At 43.8% G+C, this 20,721-nt stretch overlaps 2 protein-coding genes across 7 annotated transcripts in view; one reads left to right on the top strand and one right to left on the bottom strand.

Annotated features, from left to right (window-relative positions):
• eps8a (EGFR pathway substrate 8a, signaling adaptor) overlaps positions 1-11,301 on the top strand; it is a 68,771-nt gene extending 57,470 nt beyond the window's left edge. For all 5 annotated transcript variants that reach the window (XM_066667222.1, XM_066667218.1, XM_066667220.1 and 2 more), the window contains exons 16-21: positions 344-455; positions 559-699; positions 4,422-4,656; positions 4,743-4,926; positions 6,278-6,410; positions 9,629-11,301. In XM_066667222.1, coding sequence (XP_066523319.1) covers positions 344-455; positions 559-699; positions 4,422-4,656; positions 4,743-4,926; positions 6,278-6,410; positions 9,629-9,739 — 916 coding nt within the window. In that variant the 3' untranslated portion in view covers positions 9,740-11,301. The remainder of the gene's footprint in view (positions 1-343; positions 456-558; positions 700-4,421; positions 4,657-4,742; positions 4,927-6,277; positions 6,411-9,628) is intronic.
• A 298-nt stretch (positions 11,302-11,599) lies between these two features.
• ptpro (protein tyrosine phosphatase receptor type O) overlaps positions 11,600-20,721 on the bottom strand; it is a 77,739-nt gene continuing 68,617 nt past the window's right edge. For both annotated transcript variants that reach the window (XM_066669437.1, XM_066669436.1), the window contains 4 exons: positions 20,267-20,421; positions 16,319-16,454; positions 16,024-16,140; positions 11,600-14,536 (listed from right to left, as the gene is read on the bottom strand). In XM_066669437.1, the coding sequence (XP_066525534.1) occupies positions 16,036-16,140; positions 16,319-16,454; positions 20,267-20,421 (396 nt within the window). In that variant the 3' untranslated portion in view covers positions 11,600-14,536; positions 16,024-16,035. The remainder of the gene's footprint in view (positions 14,537-16,023; positions 16,141-16,318; positions 16,455-20,266; positions 20,422-20,721) is intronic.

The following is a 20,721-nucleotide window of genomic DNA, read 5'->3' on the forward strand; positions in this document are numbered from 1 at the left end:
AGCTCTATTATTGTTATTTCTGCTGTTTGGTCTTATCACATATCCCTTTGTTGCTGGAATATTTCACGGAGAAATGAGAAACTCTTGTATTCACACTTTATTCGGTCTCTGACGCATAGACACTTCTCCAAGGTTGTAGCAGTCAATGACGTAGATGTTTGTAGATTAGTTTAAAATTTGTGGGCTTTAGAATTTTTATAAAAATTCGAATCGTCCATAAAATGCTGGTGATTTTCATGTTTTAAGTTTTAGTTCTTTAATAGTTTGTTCGCTAATAAAATGTGAAACTATTCCCATCATTCGTTTGGTTAATTCTGATTCATTTTGGACATGTTTTGTTTAGGAGCTATGACACCCATGGTCGAGGACAGCCAAGCAATTTTGCCAAATCTAAATATGACTTTGTGGCAAGGAATGGCACAGAACTTTCTGTGGTCAAGGACGAGGTGGTGGAGGTACAATCACTCTGTTTTCTTTCTGTTTCTAAAGAGTGTTTGTTTGCCGTAGCACTGCATCCCGCTCGGTGAAACGTCAGAAAGCTGATTATGCTCTTGATAGGTTCTGGATGACAGGAAGCAGTGGTGGAAGGTCCGAAATGGAGCAGGAGCTACAGGATATGTGCCAAACAACATCCTCGAGATCAGCAGGGCAGTGGACATGACTGGACGCGGGGAGCCAATTTACAGCCATACGATTCAGGTGAGTTTGAGGCTCAGGAAAATTAGGAGCTTGCTTCTTATAGGGTTAGGGATTGAGCCTAGTCCTGGAACACACAGCATTTTGAATTGCTATTTTTCATTGAAGGGAGGATACAGTCCAGGACTAGGCTTAATCCTAGGTGGAAACCACAGAATAGAGTTTAACTTATGGCTTAGTTCTGTACTCTATTCATTCACTGTTTTAATTTTTAATCATTTTAATGTTTAATTCTGTTTTACTCCTGTTTGACATTTGGATTTCGTATCAAAAAGCACACAACTGTTGCTGATGATGTCAAAAACTGACTGTAATTTTAATAAAAAATTTAAAAAATTGAAAAAAAGAACGCCCGTTTTGGAAAGTTTTGGACACTGATATTGATTTCAGCACTGGTTGCATGGCTTTGATCATGTCATGTTTTTTAGTTTGTATCATTTACCTGTTTATTTATTCATCTAAAAGCTAATGATGCCAAAGAAGGAGTTTGAGCTGTTTAAGGTAGGGCTGGACGGCTGTGTGCTGAGCCTCGTTTGTTGCTGTTCCTCCCTTTACACTTTAGTCCTCTGTGATCAGTAGTTTAATTTAGGGCTGTGCCTAGTGTGAGAGCCCCATGGTTTAGAGTTAGTAACAAACCATGAGCCTCATTCAATTTTCACGTAGTTAAAATTATACATACCGTAAGTCTTAAAGGGCCATTGTGTGCACTCACTGGATGCTTTACTACACACTTATAGCTCCACTTTAATGTGCACGTTTGTTTTCTTATGTAAAATTTGCGTTAGCCGTCCTCTAGCCATTTATCAGTGAGCAGTTTCTGACCACAGAGCAGCTCCTAGGTGAATAACAACAGTGTCTGTGGCTGATTGACTTTGAGGAGCTAAACGTTTTGAAAACCAATCAGTGTAATTTTTGTTTTTATGATTTAAAATGTTCCATTCCAGTAGCTGTGGTTAAACCTGGCTTTACTGACTGATGCAATGGTCTCTTTTCAGTTGTTTAATGTTCTATAGTCAGTGTCGATGTTCTGAATTCATTACAATGACGTTTCCCTTTTAATAAACGTTTATTATTATTATATTCGTGTTGTTAGTACATGATACTGCTGCTTTATTCTGGTTCAGGTACCAGCACTGAAAACCTGAGCACCAACAATCACAGAACGACTCCACTATATAATGAGCTGTTCTACACTGAAGCACGTAAGAAGAGCATTTAAAAGTGGGCGGCTTGCTCAAATCCACAGAAAGACGTCAGATATCAAAATACAGCGTGATCTGATTTTCACTTTGTTTTGATCACAGCAAAGCCACAGGTCCAGAGCTGACACTGTCTATTGTTCTTGCTCTAGAAGCAGTGGTCCTGTGGTCATAAACTGATCACTGTGCTAGGCAGTGACTGTCTGTGTAAGTGTACACCACTGTAATAGATGTTTAAAAGTATGTTTAACTAATAAATCACAAAGTGTTTAATAAAGTGGACGCTGAGTGCATACAGTTCAACAGGATGGCAAACATTTGTATTCGGCAGTGAGTGCTGTGAACAAGCCTCTCTTTCGCTCTCTCTCTCGCTCTTTCTCTCTTGCTCTCTCTCGCTAGCTCACTCTTTCTTTCGCTCTTTCTCGCTCGCTCTCTCCCTCTCTTTCTCTCTCACTCTCTCTCTCGCTCGCTCTCTCCCTCTCTTTCTCTCTCACTCTCTCTCTCGCTCGCTCTCTCCCTCTTTCTCTCACTCTCTCTCTCGCTCGCTCTCTCCCTCTTTCTTTCTCTCTCTCTCTCTCTCGCTCGCTCTCTCCCTCTTTTTCTCTCTCACTCTCTCTCTTGCTCGCTCTCTTCCTCTTTCTTTCTCGCTCGCTCTCTCTCTCGCTCGCTCTCTCCCTCTTTCTTTCTCGCTCTCTCTCTCTCTTGCTCTCACTTTCTTTCTCTTTCTCTCTCGCTCGCTCTCTCCCTTTCTTTCTCTCTCTCTCTCAGCACTAGGAGTGTGATTTTTCTTTGTTTGAAGCGTGTTGAAGTGAGTTTGTGTTTTTAAGATTCCATTTCCACATTTATTTCTACTTTTTTTTTTCTTCCCCTCCTTCTACAAGCAATTGCTGGGCGAGTTAAATGAGGTAAAGTTGTCACTTGTGCACAGACACATGTCACACCACATACGTTGGTTACACACGCGGACACGTTTAAGTGCTGTTTACCACCACAGTTATGTTCTTATGTTATTGAGTTATCTATTCTCAATCATTCAGCTATTTTAAGATGCACTCATTGAGGGCACAGATATTCAGTTCACACACACACATCTTGTATAATCTTCATAGAAAAGTGTGAAAAGAAATGGGATGTAGCAGCTGCACTTGAACCCAGTGTCAACATTCAATCCCAAGAGATGTATAAAGTCCCTAGCGCAGAGCTATGGAGCAGTGGAACTGTTTTTTGGAGTGATGTAGTGGCACCGCAGTCATTCCACATAAGTACAGGTCCTCGGTACAGTTCTCAGGGCAGTGCTATTATAACCTCTCTCCTACATCTAATTTAATGCTGCTTCCTCAGCCACGAGGGACAAACTCCTCATTAATCGTCTTAATTTCAGGAGAGTTGTTGGTTGAGCAAACTTTGGCCACAGTGTAATCGTAATATTGAACTCTACAGCTCTGCTCAGTGAGTGAGTGTGTGCATTGATTTGCAGTCTGTGAGAATAAATGGGCTCTTCTTGGCTAAGGACTCTGTTCTCGAAATGTCAAGTGTCTGTTATCAATGAGCGTCCCATAATGGTTTATGCATTGATTTTTTTGGCTATGATTGATTAGAATAATGAGCTGGGCTTTGAGAGAGTAGCAAATTCTCATTTAAACACTGTTTCTGTGACTTTTCTGTTCCTAGCAGAAGGGATTTTCTTGCAGGAAAGCACCCAGTACGTCTCTGCCATCTGGTGGCGGACGAGAGCCATTTAAATAGGATTGGGACCAATGTCTAATTAGTAAACCGAAAAAAGAATTATGGGTAGCAACGTCAAATTCCTCCGTATCTGCTCCGACAGACATCAGCCATCATGCTCTTCTCACGTGAACAGTACTGACCTTGACATTGATCCATAGCATGTTAATGAAGACCAGTCTGTGAAGGGATTGATAATGATTGGATGAGCTTGATTGGTTGTTGGGGAAAGGAGAGGAGTTCCCTTGGTTCCCACTGGTGATTGGGACCACAGACCACCAGTCTGAACTGGAGGGGGTCTCATGGATTCCCCCCATGGATTGCTCTCGTTATCTGGATTAGGTAAAAGCCAACTTCAAAACTGTCCAATAGGAAGAGACTATTTCTGTGTTGAGCCTAACACGTTTCCAAGGTATTTCTCCCTAGCTGAAGCCTATAGAGACTCAGGGCTGGAACCGAGTGAATGGAGTCATGTGGCGTGAGCCGTGAGCTCTCTGTCAAAGCTCTAGATTCATCCCTGGTTCATTACATTGTGTTTGAAGCGATGCCCCCTTTACTGAGCCCCCTCCATTCACTCTCTGACGACTCGGGCCACATTCACACTGCTCAGCTTTGGACACTAGTACGCCGGCTAAATTAGCAACGCACTTGCTGGCCTTATAATCGTCCAAATGTTGTAAGAGTGTGGATTTATAACATTGTAGACGGTGTAACAACTAGCAGATGTTAAAAAGACTGAGCCTGCGGCAGCAGCCTGCACTGTGTTTGACCAACTGCTTTTCCACTTCACCTCCTGTGCAGAAGCAGAGGACGGACTATGTGCCGAAGCCAGTAGCGACAGCCATCCCTCCAGCTCTGACGCCACCTCCTCCAGCTCCTGCTCTGGTGCAGCTGCCCACACCCCCACTCCCCCCTGCAGCCAGCGAGCCTCAGAGGAACTCCCCCTCCAACATGAGCCGCCAGAACAGCAGCAACTCCAGCGACAACGGCAGCATCACCCTGAGGGAGCAGAAAGAACGAGCTGCTCCCACTAACCGTGCGTACACATCTCTCCACACTGCACACATGCACTGAGGAAATCTCAGTTGAATCAGTGAGTGAAGGTGTGTTGTGTCCTGTTAGGGCGCAAGTCGAACATGGAGGAGGTTCAGGACGAGCTGATGCACAGACTGACTCTGGGTCGCAGTGCTCAGAAGAAGTTCCAGGCTCCAGCGCGCAGCACCAGCCTTTCCTCCGTCAACATCACCTACGATTCCAACCCTGAGGAGGTCAGAGCCTGGCTGCAGGCCAAGGGCTTCAGCACCGTGTAAGTGTGCCCCATGAGAAGGGGAGTGACCCATCGGACCCCGCGCTGCTGCTTGTTTTTCAGTTTTAGTGTTCTTCCCAAAAGCAATGTGATTTTTGATATGCAAGACTTCAACAGAAGCCACAGGTTACTTTTAGATCTGGGACTCTCACATATGAGATATTGTATGACTGACTTGTACATAATGGAACCTCTTTCTGTCTTTGTAGGAGTTGGAATGTGCCAGAGCATTTTTAAACATGCACCAGGATATGGCAGGACATGTATTAGTAGGAAACCTAGTCCAGTATGTGCAGAGAGTTATGATGCGTTAGCTGGACTGAACCAACTGGAAATTAAATTAAAACACAATGTCTACTGTGCCACAGTCATGGAATATATTTTTATTGCGGATTTTCCTAGTGTTAATCTCAGCAAATACACTGAAATCATACTGATTGTTCCAACCGTGGCCTGTTGAGCAGAGGTAGTCAATTACAATTCACAGAGGTCCTGTGGCTAAAATGTCATTTCACAGTGGCTCTTCACATTGCTGCTTTTGAATAACGCCACATTTTAGGGATTATGCAAGACACCTGATCCACTGTTTATCTTTAACCTCTCGTTTGTCGCCTTGAAAAATAATGCTTCATGAATGTTATTTGTTCTAATTAATTTATTACAAATGGGTCACAGATGGTGATGGAGACACCAGTCAGGACTGAAGTCCGTCATCGGATAACGCCCGCCGTAGAGGATTCACTTAGAACTTAACAAATCATCTGATCAGTGGGGCCTTCATTTTGAGTAGAACTGCAAGCAATTGTACACTGTAAAAAATTGCTGTAAATTTACAGCGAGTCTGCTACACTATTTTACAGTAAATCACAGTATTTACAGTAAATTATTGTATTATTCAATTACAGTAATATGCTGTAAATTTGAAATACAGTAGTGTTCCTGTAAAAATACAGTAAATGGCTGGGAACTGCTGTTCTATTTTACTGTTTTTTTTTACTGTTTATTTTACTGTAAATCAGAGTTCCCAGCCATTTACCGTATTTTTACAGGAACACTACTGTATTTCAAATTTACAGCATATTACTGTAATTGAATAATAAAATAATTTACTGTAAATACTGTGATTTACAGTAAAATACAATAATTATTGTATTATTCAATTACAGTAATATGCTGTAAATTTGAAATACAGTAGTGTTCCTGTAAAAATGCCTGTCTCAATCAGACCAGACAGGGGGAAGTTTAGCTCAGTGTGAAGTTCAGACAGGTGATGTATTCTGGTTTTTCCAAAAGCAGATTCCCTTCACAGAGGACCTTGCTGACAGGAATTACTTCTCTGTTGCGTTTGCAGAACTGTGAACAGTTTGGGAGTGTTGACCGGTGCTCAGCTCTTCTCCCTAAACAAGGACGAGCTGAAAACTGTGTGTCCTGACGATGGAGCCAGGGTCTATAGCCAAGTCACTGTCCAGAAAGCTGCTCTTGAGGTGGGTGTAACTGTCTGTGTGTCTTATTTGTCATTTCCTACATTTCTTCTTTGTATAATTCCTCTGTAAACAAAAGCCTGTTTCATTTGTGTGAAGTGACCAAGCCTCTGTGAATAGTAACCGAGCCAGTGATCAGGGGCCTGTCTGAAATGCCCCTCTGGCTCAGGTTATTCTTTATGATGAAGGTCTTTGAGTTGAAGTCTGCCAACTTTGGCAAGGTTGCCTCTGGTTTCTTTCGTGTTCTTCCTACTTGCAGGTCTTCTTCTGAACCCTCCTATGATCCACTGATAAAGCTCTCAAGCTCACTAAGGTATTTTAGCTCACCAGAGATAAGGGTATCTCTTCTCTGTTGGCTAGATTTGCGTCTGGCCTGTTGCTGTTGGATTAATTCAGAATTCAGACATGATTTCAGTATTTTAGACATTATCTAAGGTGACTTTGCAGTAGGGGCGGCTAATATGGAATGTTTAGTTGTACTGCGATTAATTACACCATAATATTATAATGTTTTTCTGAAGGAATCATGGACGTAGGCAGCCCTTATATAACACTGAGCACCTGGAGGATACCCACACAGACACAGGGACAACACACCACACTCGTCACTGACAGTCACCCGGAGGAAACCCACACAGACACAGGGTTAACACACCACACTCCTCACAGACAGTCACCCGGAGGAAACCTAAGCAGACACATGGAGAACACACAACACTCCTTACAGACAGTCACCCGGAGGAAACCCACGCGGACACGGGGAGAACACACCACACTCCTCACAGACAGTCACCCGGAGGAAACCCACGCAGACACAGGGAGAACACACCACACTCCTCACAGACAGTCACCCGGAGGAAACCCATGCAGACACAGGGAGAACACACCACACTCCTCACAGACAGTCACCTGGAGGAAACCCACGCGGACACAGGAAGAACACACCGCACTCCTCACAGACAGTCACCCGGAGGAAACCCATGCAGACACAGGGAGAACACACCGCACTCCTCACAGACAGTCACCCGGAGGAAACCCATGCAGACACAGGGAGAACACACCGCACTCCTCACAGACAGTCACCCGGAGGAAACCCACGCAGACACAGGGAGAACACACCACACTCCTCACAGACAGTCACCTGGAGGAAACCCACACAGACACAGGGACAACACACCACACTCGTCACTGACAGTCACCCGGAGGAAACCCACACAGACACAGGGTTAACACACCACACTCCTCACAGACAGTCACCCGGAGGAAACCTAAGCAGACACAGGGAGAACACACAACACTCCTTACAGACAGTCACCCGGAGGAAACCCACGCAGACACGGGGAGAACACACCACACTCCTCACAGACAGTCACCCGGAGGAAACCCACGCAGACACGGGGAGAACACACCACACTCCTCACAGACAGTCACCTGGAGGAAACCCACGCGGACACAGGAAGAACACACCGCACTCCTCACAGACAGTCACCCGGAGGAAACCCATGCAGACACAGGGACAACACACCACACTCGTCACTGACAGTCACCCGGAGGAATCCCACACAGACACAGGGACAACACACCACACTCGTCACTGACAGTCACCCGGAGGAAACCCACACAGACACAGGGTTAACACACCACACTCCTCACAGACAGTCACCCGGAGGAAACCTAAGCAGACACAGGGAGAACACACCACACTCCTCACAGACAGTCACCCGGAGGAAACCCACGCAGACACGGGGAGAACACACCACACTCCTCACAGACAGTCACCTGGAGGAAACCCACGCGGACACAGGAAGAACACACCGCACTCCTCACAGACAGTCACCCGGAGGAAACCCATGCAGACACAGGGACAACACACCACACTCGTCACTGACAGTCACCCGGAGGAATCCCACACAGACACAGGGACAACACACCACACTCGTCACTGACAGTCACCCGGAGGAAACCCACACAGACACAGGGTTAACACACCACACTCCTCACAGACAGTCACCCGGAGGAAACCTAAGCAGACACAGGGAGAACACACAACACTCCTTACAGTCAGTCACCTGGAGGAAACCCACGCAGACACGGGGAGAACACACCACACTCCTCACAGACAGTCACCCGGAGGAAACCCATGCAGACACAGGGAGAACACACCACACTCCTCACAGACAGTCACCCGGAGGAAACCCAAGCGGACACAGGGAAAACACACCACACTCCTCACAGTCACCTGAAGCGGGGCTTGAACCCACAACCCCAAGAGCTGTGTCAGCACAACATAATTATATTTGACATATTACTCGCCGCTACTTTAAAGTTTTTTACACTGTCAAAATGTAAAGATGACATTATAAAAGTGGTTATTGCTAAACTATGCCATAAATTCAAATATTTTGGGTGCCCTCTGTTGCCATAGTTGGGTCATGCAACACTGAGCTTCGTAAATCTGACCAACAGAGAACAACTTAAAGTCGTAAACCTCAGTCCTGAGATACCTCCGCTTTACCTGGAGATAAAGTACTACTCTGAAGCACCTTCTGCCCATTGTCCTTTTACCCTTTACCTTTGGAGTAGTATCTCCCTAATCCTGATACATGTGTGTGTGTGTGTTTGTGGGTGTGTGTGACTGGATACCACACAGACCTGTGATACACTAGGGCTCTGTTTGAGTTGTAAGCTCTCAGTGTAACAGTTAGTAGAAGACAGTGTCTCCTGCTCATAGTACAGTAAACATCCTTCTAGTCTAAAAGGTAAAGCTTTCTGCCTCTAGTTCAGTCTTAGTTTGCGCCATGTCCACACCTCAGTGCTTCTGTCCTCATGTCATGCAGCTAAGTTTTGACATCACAAACATCTTTTCAGAAAATTTGATTCAAATATACACCCTGAATTTACTGTTATCCCCTCGACCCAAATGTAGTCGATCAGCCGACTGTGAACACTAACACTGTCCTTGGGTCAGCTTCACTAGTTGGGATCAGCTCAAATCTTCAGGATAAAAAAAATGAAAACAGTTTAATAGCACTAGACTGTTCTAATCTAGTCATACATTCTGAAAAGACCCTGATGGTCATAATTATGAAGTTATTCAATCATTTCTGACACAGGACATTGGCTGATCAGCCACATTTTGGCGAAAGAGAAAACTCTACATTGTGTTTTCACCATCAGACTCCACCTGTGACTGAATCTTCATTCTCTGCTTCTCCCTTCAGAGGAGCTCTGGCTCTGAGCTGCAGGAGATCATGAGGAGGAGGCAGGAGAAGCTAGCGGCGGCGGCCAGTGACTCGGGGGTGGAATCCTTCGACGAGGGCAGCAACCACTGACCCCCAACCAGACCCTCCTCTCCATATCTTGCCCTCTTTCATCCTTCTCACGTTGTCCTTTTCCAGGACGCCATCGAGCACGCCAAGTTTGCAGCCATCATGCGCCGCCGACAGGAGCTCTTGGACCCACAGGACAACGGAACCACCTCGGATGTAGACTGAAGCGCTTTAACCACATCGTATTGGGTCAAATGAAGGATTAGGTGTAGGTTTTTTTTGTAAATTATTTGCTACATAGACCAAAATAATACTTGGAAGATTTCAGTAGGATTCACAACGTCCGAAGAGCACATAGTCGTAGAGCCATCATGCGTTAAACCTCTTCAATCATTAATATTATATTACAACAGAAACGTCAATATCCTGAATATTCAATGTGTAGTGCTGCTGTAACTTGTTTGGAAGAAAGCAGACCGGATGATTTTCAGAGCCGCTGATTGGATCGTACTGTCCCAGGAAGTACTGTGACGTGAGCTTGTAAAGAAGTTGAAAACTGTTGACAGAGGCACATGTAAATGTCGTCTTATTCGAGTAGATGTTTAAACAATGGCTGGAGGTTGAGATGATGGACCTCCTCTCCTGGAGTAGGATTCAAAAGTCCACTGTGAATGTGAATGGCAGATCGGAATGTAGTTCTTCCAGAACGTCGCTGTAGGAATCGGAGTGGGCCAATTATGGGAAAAGTTGCGATAAAGAAGGGGAAAGAGCTGATAGTTAGCGACTATCATTGTGTACATTGTTGGCAAAGAGAGGATATTTATGTATATGATCATTTCTATTTAAGCATAATGCCAAAAGAGTAACTTTATACGACTCACAGTGGATAGAAGGAAGAGAATGAAGGAGTGCTTGTCGTAAGCTGTGCAGAAGACATGGCCATGTTAGAAATCGTATATCCGTCTCCCGCCATCAGCAGTAGATTGTTTTCAGGGAAATTTCCACAGTGCTTGCCTCCACTGTAAAGCCTACAGACTGTTGGTTTATTCCAGCACCTGCCCGATGAATCATTTCTCGTTTTTAATATGGTTTCCAATACTTTCGTTACGAATGATTTTGTAATTCCTTGCATCATTTTGGACATCACATCATAAACGTTGATTTTAAGTGTGTACTTACAGGTTTAAATGCTGAGGGTCACTCTGAAGGCTGGACTCGACAGTCAGGGTCAGAATGAAGACCCCTGTGGTACTTATGTATATGAATTCACCCATTTTTACTGTTGGCGTCACATGTATTTCAAGTGCCATGATCGTAAATTACGTTGTTTTTTTGGCCCATACATCTCCACAGCCGCCCATAAACAGCGTTCCTCTTGTTACATTTAAAATGGTGGAAGCCTTACAAAGGGCTCTTTTGTTCATTTATCTGACCGTTTTCTAACCCTGGGAATTCATTTCAGGCTCCACTCTCTTTTCAAACCAGTTCTGTTTAGACCCATTGTGCTGTGTGAAAACAGTACATTTCACTACATGCTTTGGCTAAAGGATGGTTGTTTTCTGCTGAACAGAATCAGAACAGCATCATGGTGACAATGATGTACAAAATAAATGGCTACATATGAACTCTGTTTTGCCTTCTATACCTTTGTGACCGACTGTGGTGAGTGTTTAACGGCTTAATCGTTTCTTCCAAAAAATCAGTAGGTGTTTTTCAACATGTACGCAATCTCCCAAGTGGATGTAGTCAGGACCAATGAGGGAAAAGTCGTTCTGAATTTGAATCATGTCCCAGGAACCGATAAAGCCGATATCACCAGAGAGCTGCAAGGTACAGTAACCTTCTGAACATTCTGCTTCACTTCAGCCTTCTCCTTTAACAACCATTTTGAAGAATTAAGAAAATTCACTTTATTCTCCCAGAAAAAAACTTGCATTTATTGTATGTTTTCTTTTTTTTTTTTTTTCCCAACAACCACATACATTAAAACTCTGTGAAGGCGACCGCGAACGCCCCTCTAGTGTAAGTGACACATTGCACAAAAATGGCACCAAAGACAAACTGGACGCAAGTCAGAAATCGACATACACGCTACTTTAAAGAAAATAATACAAAAATTAAATTGAGTGAAGCAGCCCACTTTTCTTCTGTTCTGGAACGCAGTCTCGGCTGATCCTCAACACACTTGGCTCCTCGCAGGAAACGTGAGGTGACCTCTCGAACAGATCCGTAAGAATTCTTTCCTCTCTTTGTATACACAACTGGTCATACGTTTCAGAACTCACTAATGCTTCCACATTCAGCAGTTTGAGTGAATTATCTGAACAAATGCCTCTGAGCCCAGAGTCACTTGTTTATATGCGCCATGCTTTAATTTCTGAGAACACTCTGGGGGGGAAAAAAGAGGTGGACCAGTAGGGGATGTAGTGTACAACTGAGAGATCATTACAAGGGACATTGCCCTGTATATCATCCTTGATCGGGTTTTGGAAACACCTGCAGTATTTACAACGACAACTGATTTTTGAGAACATTCAGATGGATTTTATGAAATCCTTTTGCACGAAGTAAAGGACATGCAATTATTTTAAAGGCTTTGTATAAGCAGCCTTCTGTCTGAGCCGACTGTAGACTTCAGCAAATGGCACTAGTTAAACAAGCGGGTCTGACGCATCGGCGGGATTTAGTTTGATTTGTTTTGTTCGGAAGTGCATCATATTCCTCTTTCACACACAAACTCCTGAGAATTTCTAGTGAATCTCTGGAATACCAGGACCAGAGATGTCCCGGAGTAGTCCTGCAGACACGCAGCACACAGTGGGAGATTTTCTACGTTAGATGCGCTCTCACAGCGGGAAACGGAACACGTGTTTTCGACGTGGAGCAGCGCCTGTGCAGTGTGTGCAGGAGAAACTCCGGAACCAGGATCAAGTCGGGGAGGAATGCTGCAGGGTGTCAGGATCACACATCCGGGTAAACTCCGGAACATTTGTATGTGAAAGGGGCATTCCTTTATACTGTCCCAAATGGTCAAATATTTAAAAGAATCTACTAATATTATGACTATTACTTTAGGTTATCGGGACTAAAACTCACTTTTTTTAATTGTAAAGAGGTGTTGAGGATATCACCGTGCGTGTTCATGTAATGCTTTAAGCCAGATTTATTTTCTTTGTTTGTCCCCAGAACTCAAACCTCAAAACATCCTCCAAATGTTTCGTTACTTTAAATAACATTTATCCTTCAGAAGTTCTCTGAACATTAGATTAAAACCTTTTCTTTAAAATATGATTAGTACCAGTAGCTAAGGCTAGCCAACGTTGTGGGAATGTTCCTGTGAGCTGGGAATCCTCAGTTTGTGCACTGCCAGTAATGGCCGTATATTCTTTAAATAGTCTGTACCAGATATACCTCAGTATATAGTATGTGCAATACACTGTCGAGAGACTCTAGACGAGTTATAAAACTACGTACAGTATCTGTGATACCGAGATTTAAATGTCTGTAGAGCTGTGTATAACCGAGAACTGCAGAAGAGAGTCAGGGTTGTGCAAAACCTCAGTCAGTTTAAAAGAAAGTTGAAGAGAAGTACCAACATGGATCTTGTGGAGTGATGTGTATATTCCCACAGAGCTGCAAACACTGCTGTCACACATTTCGTACATGTAAGTTTAAATAGGGACCGTCACAGATTCACTATCAGGTGATGTGAAGGACACAACAACATGCATCCCTACTTAAACAGATCTGTAAATCAAAGCCAGACTTCACAAATCCTGGAGTTCCCTTTTCTCTGCGAGTGTTCACAGTCTCAGCATCGGCCAAGTGTTGAATATACGTAAGGAGACTGATATGCAAATCTCTTCTGTAGAGACTTTGGGTGACTGCAGCTTCAGCAAGTTCCACATCACGGCCATAAAAAAAAGCACTGCCCATTCAGGTCCAGGATCAGCTCCACTGCTTGATCGTCCTCTTCTACTCCAGATCCAGAGAAGTCACCCAGCTGTGACGCGATGACGCAGGGACAAATGCTGAAGCTTAGTACAGTCTCCACAGTGGTGGAAAACCGCTGTATACAGTACAGATAAAACAGTGCAAACGATACAGTACCAAATGTGGGCAGTTGTGTACTGTGCCTCGTCACCTCGACAAATCCTCCTTCCAGCTGGGCCCTAGTACCGAAGAGTGTGGAGAAAGTTGTACAGCAGTAGATAACGCACGCATACACACATACACACTTCACTTAAACGGAATGTTTCCCAGTGGGGAGTGGCAGTGTGACGGTTAGAGTCTGACGCCAGCCGGCGCTGGCGTTTTAGCACGACGCAGCCGCAGAAACCAAGGCAATGAATACTAACACTATTCCATGTGTATGGGTTACAATGTGTGTGAAACGGGCACACGAATTTACACTCTACAACAGCCTAAAACAACCTCGGAGACTAAACCCCTGCACCAGCACGCTCCTCCTGTCCGCTCGCAGGGTTTATGGAGAACTCCTGAGATTAAAACTAACAATCTAACGCTAAACCAAGTTCTTTTTCTTGCCTCCACTAGAGGGTGCCAGCGCTTCAACAAGCTCTCGTCCCCAACAGCTCCATCTCAAATTTCAGCAGTCACACTCTCTCTACTCACAACAAGAGTTGTAGAAGGTATCCTGGCTTGTGGATGGTGATGTAGGTTCCTTAAGGCAAACGTTTTGTCCTGTCATGCTTTCACCAATTCAAACAACAGAATGGGGTACAGATGGTGTCTCTCTCCTTGGCTGCAGTCTTTTTTCTTTTTTGGTGTTTATGTTGTAGGCCTCTAAGCAGAGAACAAATGCCTGAAGCAAAGGAGAGTGAAGTGCATCGCCACAGCCTGCCAAGTACAGAAATAGATTAGAATGAGCAAAGCACTCAGTTTAAAGCAGACATGAAAATATCTTTGTACTATTTTATCAGAGAGACTGATGCACCATCCCATTTAGAGGTTTTTTTGGTCTGCGGTCACAGTACTGAAGGTTCCACGTTTATGGTTTTTGATGGCTGCTTAAGAAGGTACGAACAGAACCTAATGGTACTTGAGGGTGTTCTCGTCAATGAATCCCATGCTCTTCAGGGCGAAGTAAAAAAAAAAATAAAAAATCATTCAATCATTGTTCATTTTCTGTAACAGCCTTTTGCTGTTTAATGATACAGTGGGTCCAGAGCCAACCGAGAATCACTGGGCACATGGTGGGAACACCCTGTCGAAGTGCAAAACACTCATATACAGTGGAACCTCTACCTACGAACTTGATCTGTTCCGTGACCCGGTTCGTAAGTGGAAAAGTTCATTTCTCGAGTCAATTTTCCCCATTTAAAATAATGGAAAAGCAATTAATGTGTTCCAGCCCCCACCCCGAAAGTCACCCTTTTTGCACTGATATATGTTTACAACTCTCTCAAATTAGTAAAAAAATACATGTAGCGTTACTAAAAATAAAAAACGAATACAGTGGTAACAGTGATAAAAAAGAAATAACGTTTTAAGTGGTTACACATCGCTACCTTGAAGACGTGACGACTGGCTGGAGGAGTAACACAGGCACTGGCTGTATGACGGGAGGTGGGGGGTGGGTGGAATAACGGAGAGTAGGTGGTGAATGTGGGGAGACGAAGCGTAGATACGGCTTAACTTAGCACGAATTTCGATGTCTGCTATTTACACAAATGCTAAATTGCTAAAGCTACAATTTGCTAATCTTAAAAGCTCACTCAAGTCTGGGTGCGTTGGGAGACTCGCCTATTGGGGTCAGTGGCCATTTCTAGGCGGAGGCTCGGGTTCGTTTCTAGAGTCGTGGTTCGTTGGTGGAGGCAAAAAATATTCAAATGCCCGGTTCGTATCTTGGAAAGTTCGTTAATATAGACGTTCGTTGGTAGAGGTTCCACTGTATATTCATTGACACTTATGGACTCTTGAGTAGCCAATCCACCCACTAATGTGTTTTTGAATTGTGTGAGGATTGTGAATCAGAGCAGCCAGAGGAAACCCATGCAGACACAGAGAGAACACAAACTCCTTACAGACAGTGACCTGAAGCAGGGTTTGAACCCACAAGCCCAGGACCTTGGAGCTGTGTGACAGTGACACTAACGATTGTGCCATAATACGAATAATCTTTCAATCATCATGCATCATTTACCACATCAGTGTTTTAATGAGGTCTAAACCGACCACAATCAAAACTCCTCACTGCAGGTATTAAGACGTATACATGTCTGAACCTGTTAGAAATGAACTGGAAGTGTAACCACAAGATGTTCATTGGAAAATACCTATAACTGATTTGTTCCAAAGGTTCACTGACTTATCTGCATACGTACATGTCCTGGGCGTTAAGACTTGGTGACGTTCTCGTAGATGACGTCACTGCTGAGAGTCTGCTGCTTTTTCTTCTTCCACATCAGCAGGACACATTGATGAATGAAGACGTACTGCTCCTGCACAGAGACGTATCACTTCTTTTGAAACTACGATTGCGTTGAGGGCAAAATTCTCAGTGTCTCTATCGCAGAAGCGCGTTGGACTCCCCACAGTGAGCTTTAAGCTTCTGAGGAATTCTTATAAGCAACATATATGATGTAAAGGAAGTGTGGCATTAGATTCTCACGTATTTACCTCTGTTTGCACCATGGAGAGCCGATGGGAGCGCATTTCTGACACCATGCCCAAAATATCAGCATACTCATGTTCCCGAATGTGCTGCATCAGACGATCTAGTGCGATGAAGGTGCCTGTCCGGCCCACTCCAGCACTGCAGGAGAGTACACACACACACACACACACACAGTAGATGTGTTAGAGTCAGTCCCATTAACCCTTATTTCTGTCTGAGAGATTATAGAAGTCATGGGCACAGCTAAGTAAAGAAGTAAATCCTTATTTATACAGCACTTCTCTAGACTATGTCTGTGCCTGCAGTGGGTGCATCTCACAGTAGTTGAATCCCCTAATTATAAAGAGTGTATTCAAAAGCTTGAAGAAACGGTGTATCTGGACCATAGTCCTGCTGCTGTATGATGGTACAACTAGTTCAAACGGCATGTTTTTGAAGCATTTCTGATCTTAATCCTCAGAATAGACACCTTGTATGTGCCTTGTGTTAGAGATCAGCAGGATGTTGCCTCTTCCTTAGCGATGGCAGGCGTTTGACAGGAATAGCAGCATGAGCCAAAGCAGCCAGGGTTCAGCTGGCGTTTAACCTTGGGCCTAGAGGCATGACAGCACGCCTGTGTGAGCTTTCACTTCACTTCACGTTCTCACAAAACAAGCCTAAGCCATAATTATCTGACTGAAGTGCTTTGAGAAGAATTACGAGAAATCCAAGTGTGTGGCCACATCGAGTGCAGTGTGTCACTGTGTTGCTCATGAATAAAACATTGAAAAATACATTATATATCCAGATGTAGCCACTTCAGCACCTGGGGAGCAGTGGGTGGATGTTGAGGGAGGAGAAGTGTAGGAACTGTGCCTTTCCCTCCCTCGACATCCCTCATAACTGCATGACTTTAGCCGTACATGGTAATCGCTCTAATGGTTAATCCATGTACAGCAAGTCCCTTTAATCCAACAATCAATGTGTGGCTAGCCACGATGGGCGATTCTGAATAGACAACACCATGTGTGTAACGTTATGGTCAGCACATGAACAATAACATCAACAACGGAAAGACGTTTAGTGAGAGTAATGCCAGGCGCATCCTTTGGGGACACACATTAATACATTTATTAATCTCTGTCTAAAATGAGCCCCTAAACCCAGTATAGTGCAAGGTATAGGTCTTAAATAACCGCTTCCATGCACAAGTACTACACAGATCATTTCCTAATATGCTGTGCTTTATTTTGGTGCAGAAGCTGTAGCTTCAACCCTCATGAGGGTTGGACAATGAAAGTGAAACACCTGGATTTAGACCACAGTAATTTATTAGTATGGTGTAGGGCCTCCTTTTGCGGCCGATACAGCGTCAGTTCGTCTTGGGAATGACATACACAAGTCCTGCACAGTGGTCAGAGGGATTTGAAGCCATTCTTCTTGCAGGATAGTGGCCAGGTCTCTACGTGATGCTGGTGGAGGAAAACGTTTCCTGACTCGCTCCTCCAAAACACCCCAAAGTGTCTCAATAATATTTAGATCTGGTGACTGTGCAGGCCATGGGAGATGTTCAACTTCACTTTCATGTTCATCAAACCAATCTTTCACCAGTCTTGCTGTGTGTATTGGTGCATTGTCGTCCTGATACACGGCACCGCCTTCAGGACACAATGTTTGAACCATTGGATGCACATGGTCTTACTGGTGCAGTGTGCAGTTAATGAAGATTGGCCACCAGGCTGCTCCAGTTTAGCCATGAAACCTCCCACACTGAAAATGACAGGTATTTCAGTTTCATTGTCCAACCCCTGTATATTTCTACATTAATCCAGGGATGGGTAATAGTAAGTCAGGGTTTCATTAAGAAGTAATGACTGTTTTAAACCTCAAATAGGAAAAGAACACATTTCATACATTTAATGACATGTTATATCTAGCTCAGGACTAATTCAGAAGATCAGCAAGGACCATGGATATATCCCTTTACTAAAACAAAAATGGCACCTGTTTGCATTCACACCACTAGCACGGTCAGATTTGTGCTGGATCAGTTTTCTTCATGATGCAGTCTCTGTAACACCCTTTTTACCAAACATTTTTGCCTCTCAGAGAATCATTAGCTGGCAGTCTGCCACAACGATTACAGCCTGTCTGCTCAGCCCACGGTGTAACTGTAGTCCACTGTACTGTAAATCAGCCTAAACGCTTCACTGATGTGCCACAGCTTCTTTGACTCTTCTCTGAAGCATGTACGAGTCCCAAAAAAAATTAATAAACAAAAAATCCAGCACCTCTTTACAGTCTCTCATGTTAATAAAGCTCTCAGACTCCACTCATGGCTTTCTCTGAATGGCCACTAAACACCAACTAATCACTGACTGCACCAGTGATTTTTGGCAGCTAATGTTTTCACTATAATCTGTCGTAGTCACCGACCATTTCTTGCTAACATCAAATCAGTTAGATGCGGACAGACAGGACGCCAGCAGCGTGCATTTCAATCTGTTCTGTTGGTTCAGCTCCTAGGTTGAACCTCTCGTTATCCCAGAATGACCATTGACATCTTAAAGGCTAAGCACCACTTAATGGACCTCCATGAATATTTCACATTATTTTAGTTACTAACATATATAAGTATGAATTAAAATGAAAATAGCAGCTTAATTTGCTTTAAAACTGACAATTTTATTAAATTGACGGAAAAACCCGAGCTCGCTACGGAAATTCTTGAACGCGACCGTGACGTCACTGGTGGACAACAGCTGAACAACGCCGCGGTAAAACACCGTTATGACTGACTGTTATGACAGTATCTAGCTAAATAACCAACATTATTCATGACAATAGCCTAGCAATAAGCTAAACTCAAATGTAGAGGTACCGTTGTTCTTGTAAATGTGATCGAAGTCGAACTCGAATTCATCCGACACTATAAACCTCCGTAATGCAGCTACGTAGCCGAGTATAATCTGAGACACCGAGTTTAGCGAGTCAAGCTAACGTTAACTAACACCAACTAAAACAGGCGAAGTGAGTGTCCTTACCCTGTTTACCTCCATGTTACAGAGGCTCTTGAACACCTTTCGTTGGTGTCCTTACATGCCCATATTGTTGGAAAAGCGCCAGTGAAATGAGCTACAGATAACGGAGTGAGCGGATGGTCCTTTCCAAAGTGCCCGTTTAAAGTTGACAAATTGAGTCAATTTTCTGGATATTTTGGGATCTTTGGGCCATTTGTTCACAGATGTCCCACTGTACATTGAATGATTGCAGCCAAAAACAACACACCTTTTCGTCATTTTGCATTAAATTAAGTGCAGCTTCTAGAGTTGTTGTCCACCATCTACGTCACAGGCAAGACGCCTATTAGAGTTTCCCAACACCGTTGGGGGGGGGACCAATGGTCTTTTAAACCTTATTCCTTGAATTAGTAAGAAATAACATGTTTTCTGACTATCAATAAACACAAGTTAGGAACTCAGATTCCACTGTATTTATTTGTTTAACACTTTCATAGAGCTGGTGCTTGGCCTTTAAGAATTTTTAGCCTGATATTTTTGCTACTTTTATTTCTATGTTCATCATGTTCTGTCATTATTTGATCTGGGTGTCTATATTCGTATTCAGCTTGGGAACAGGCTACACTAACCACCTCTGCTTCCATGTAGGGCGGTGTCTAATAAAAACATAAATTATAAGTATAGCCGCAAGATTGCTGTGTGCAGTTATTAGCTCTTACTGTAATTTCTGATTACAGATTACAGATTGTGAACAGAATGTAGTTAACATAATTAAACTCACTTTCCTAAGACTTAAATTGTAAAGGCCAATGATGAGGGCGATAAACTGTCAGTGAAATTTGTGTGCGCCAATTTTACAATTTGACAAATTTACAAGAATAAGGGCTAATGCTTTTCTACAGTCCAAAAACAGTCTCAAATTTAGAACCAGATCTACAGCATAGCACTCACCTGCAGTGGACTATGACCGGCCCTTTTGTCCTGTTGACCTGCTGACGGACGATCTGCACAAACTGCAGGATGCTCTCGATGGCGTTCACTGTGGGCACCCCATGGTCGGGCCAGGACGTGTAGTTAAAATGCAGTACATCTTGAGTCTCGTCTGCCTGTAGGGGGCATCAGACCGAGCCACAGAGAACGAGTCATGAGACAAGAACACACGACTCAAACTCCACTCCTCAGGCAACTTTCAAGAGGTCTGACTCACAGCCGACACTGCTGGCTGTTGATGTGAACTATTTAAAAACACTCACTGCGTGTACAATATGTAGGTCACGTTATTACAGTAATTTGTGTGTATTACTGGATTTCATTACAAAGGTGTGGCTTATTACTGGCAGCAACAACAGTGTAAAATAACTGCTAACAGCTGAACAGAGTGTATATCATCTACTTATATATTGGTC

Source organism: Hoplias malabaricus, chromosome 4 (genome assembly GCF_029633855.1).
Source record: "Hoplias malabaricus isolate fHopMal1 chromosome 4, fHopMal1.hap1, whole genome shotgun sequence".
NCBI classification, from domain to species: Eukaryota; Metazoa; Chordata; class Actinopteri; order Characiformes; family Erythrinidae; genus Hoplias; species Hoplias malabaricus.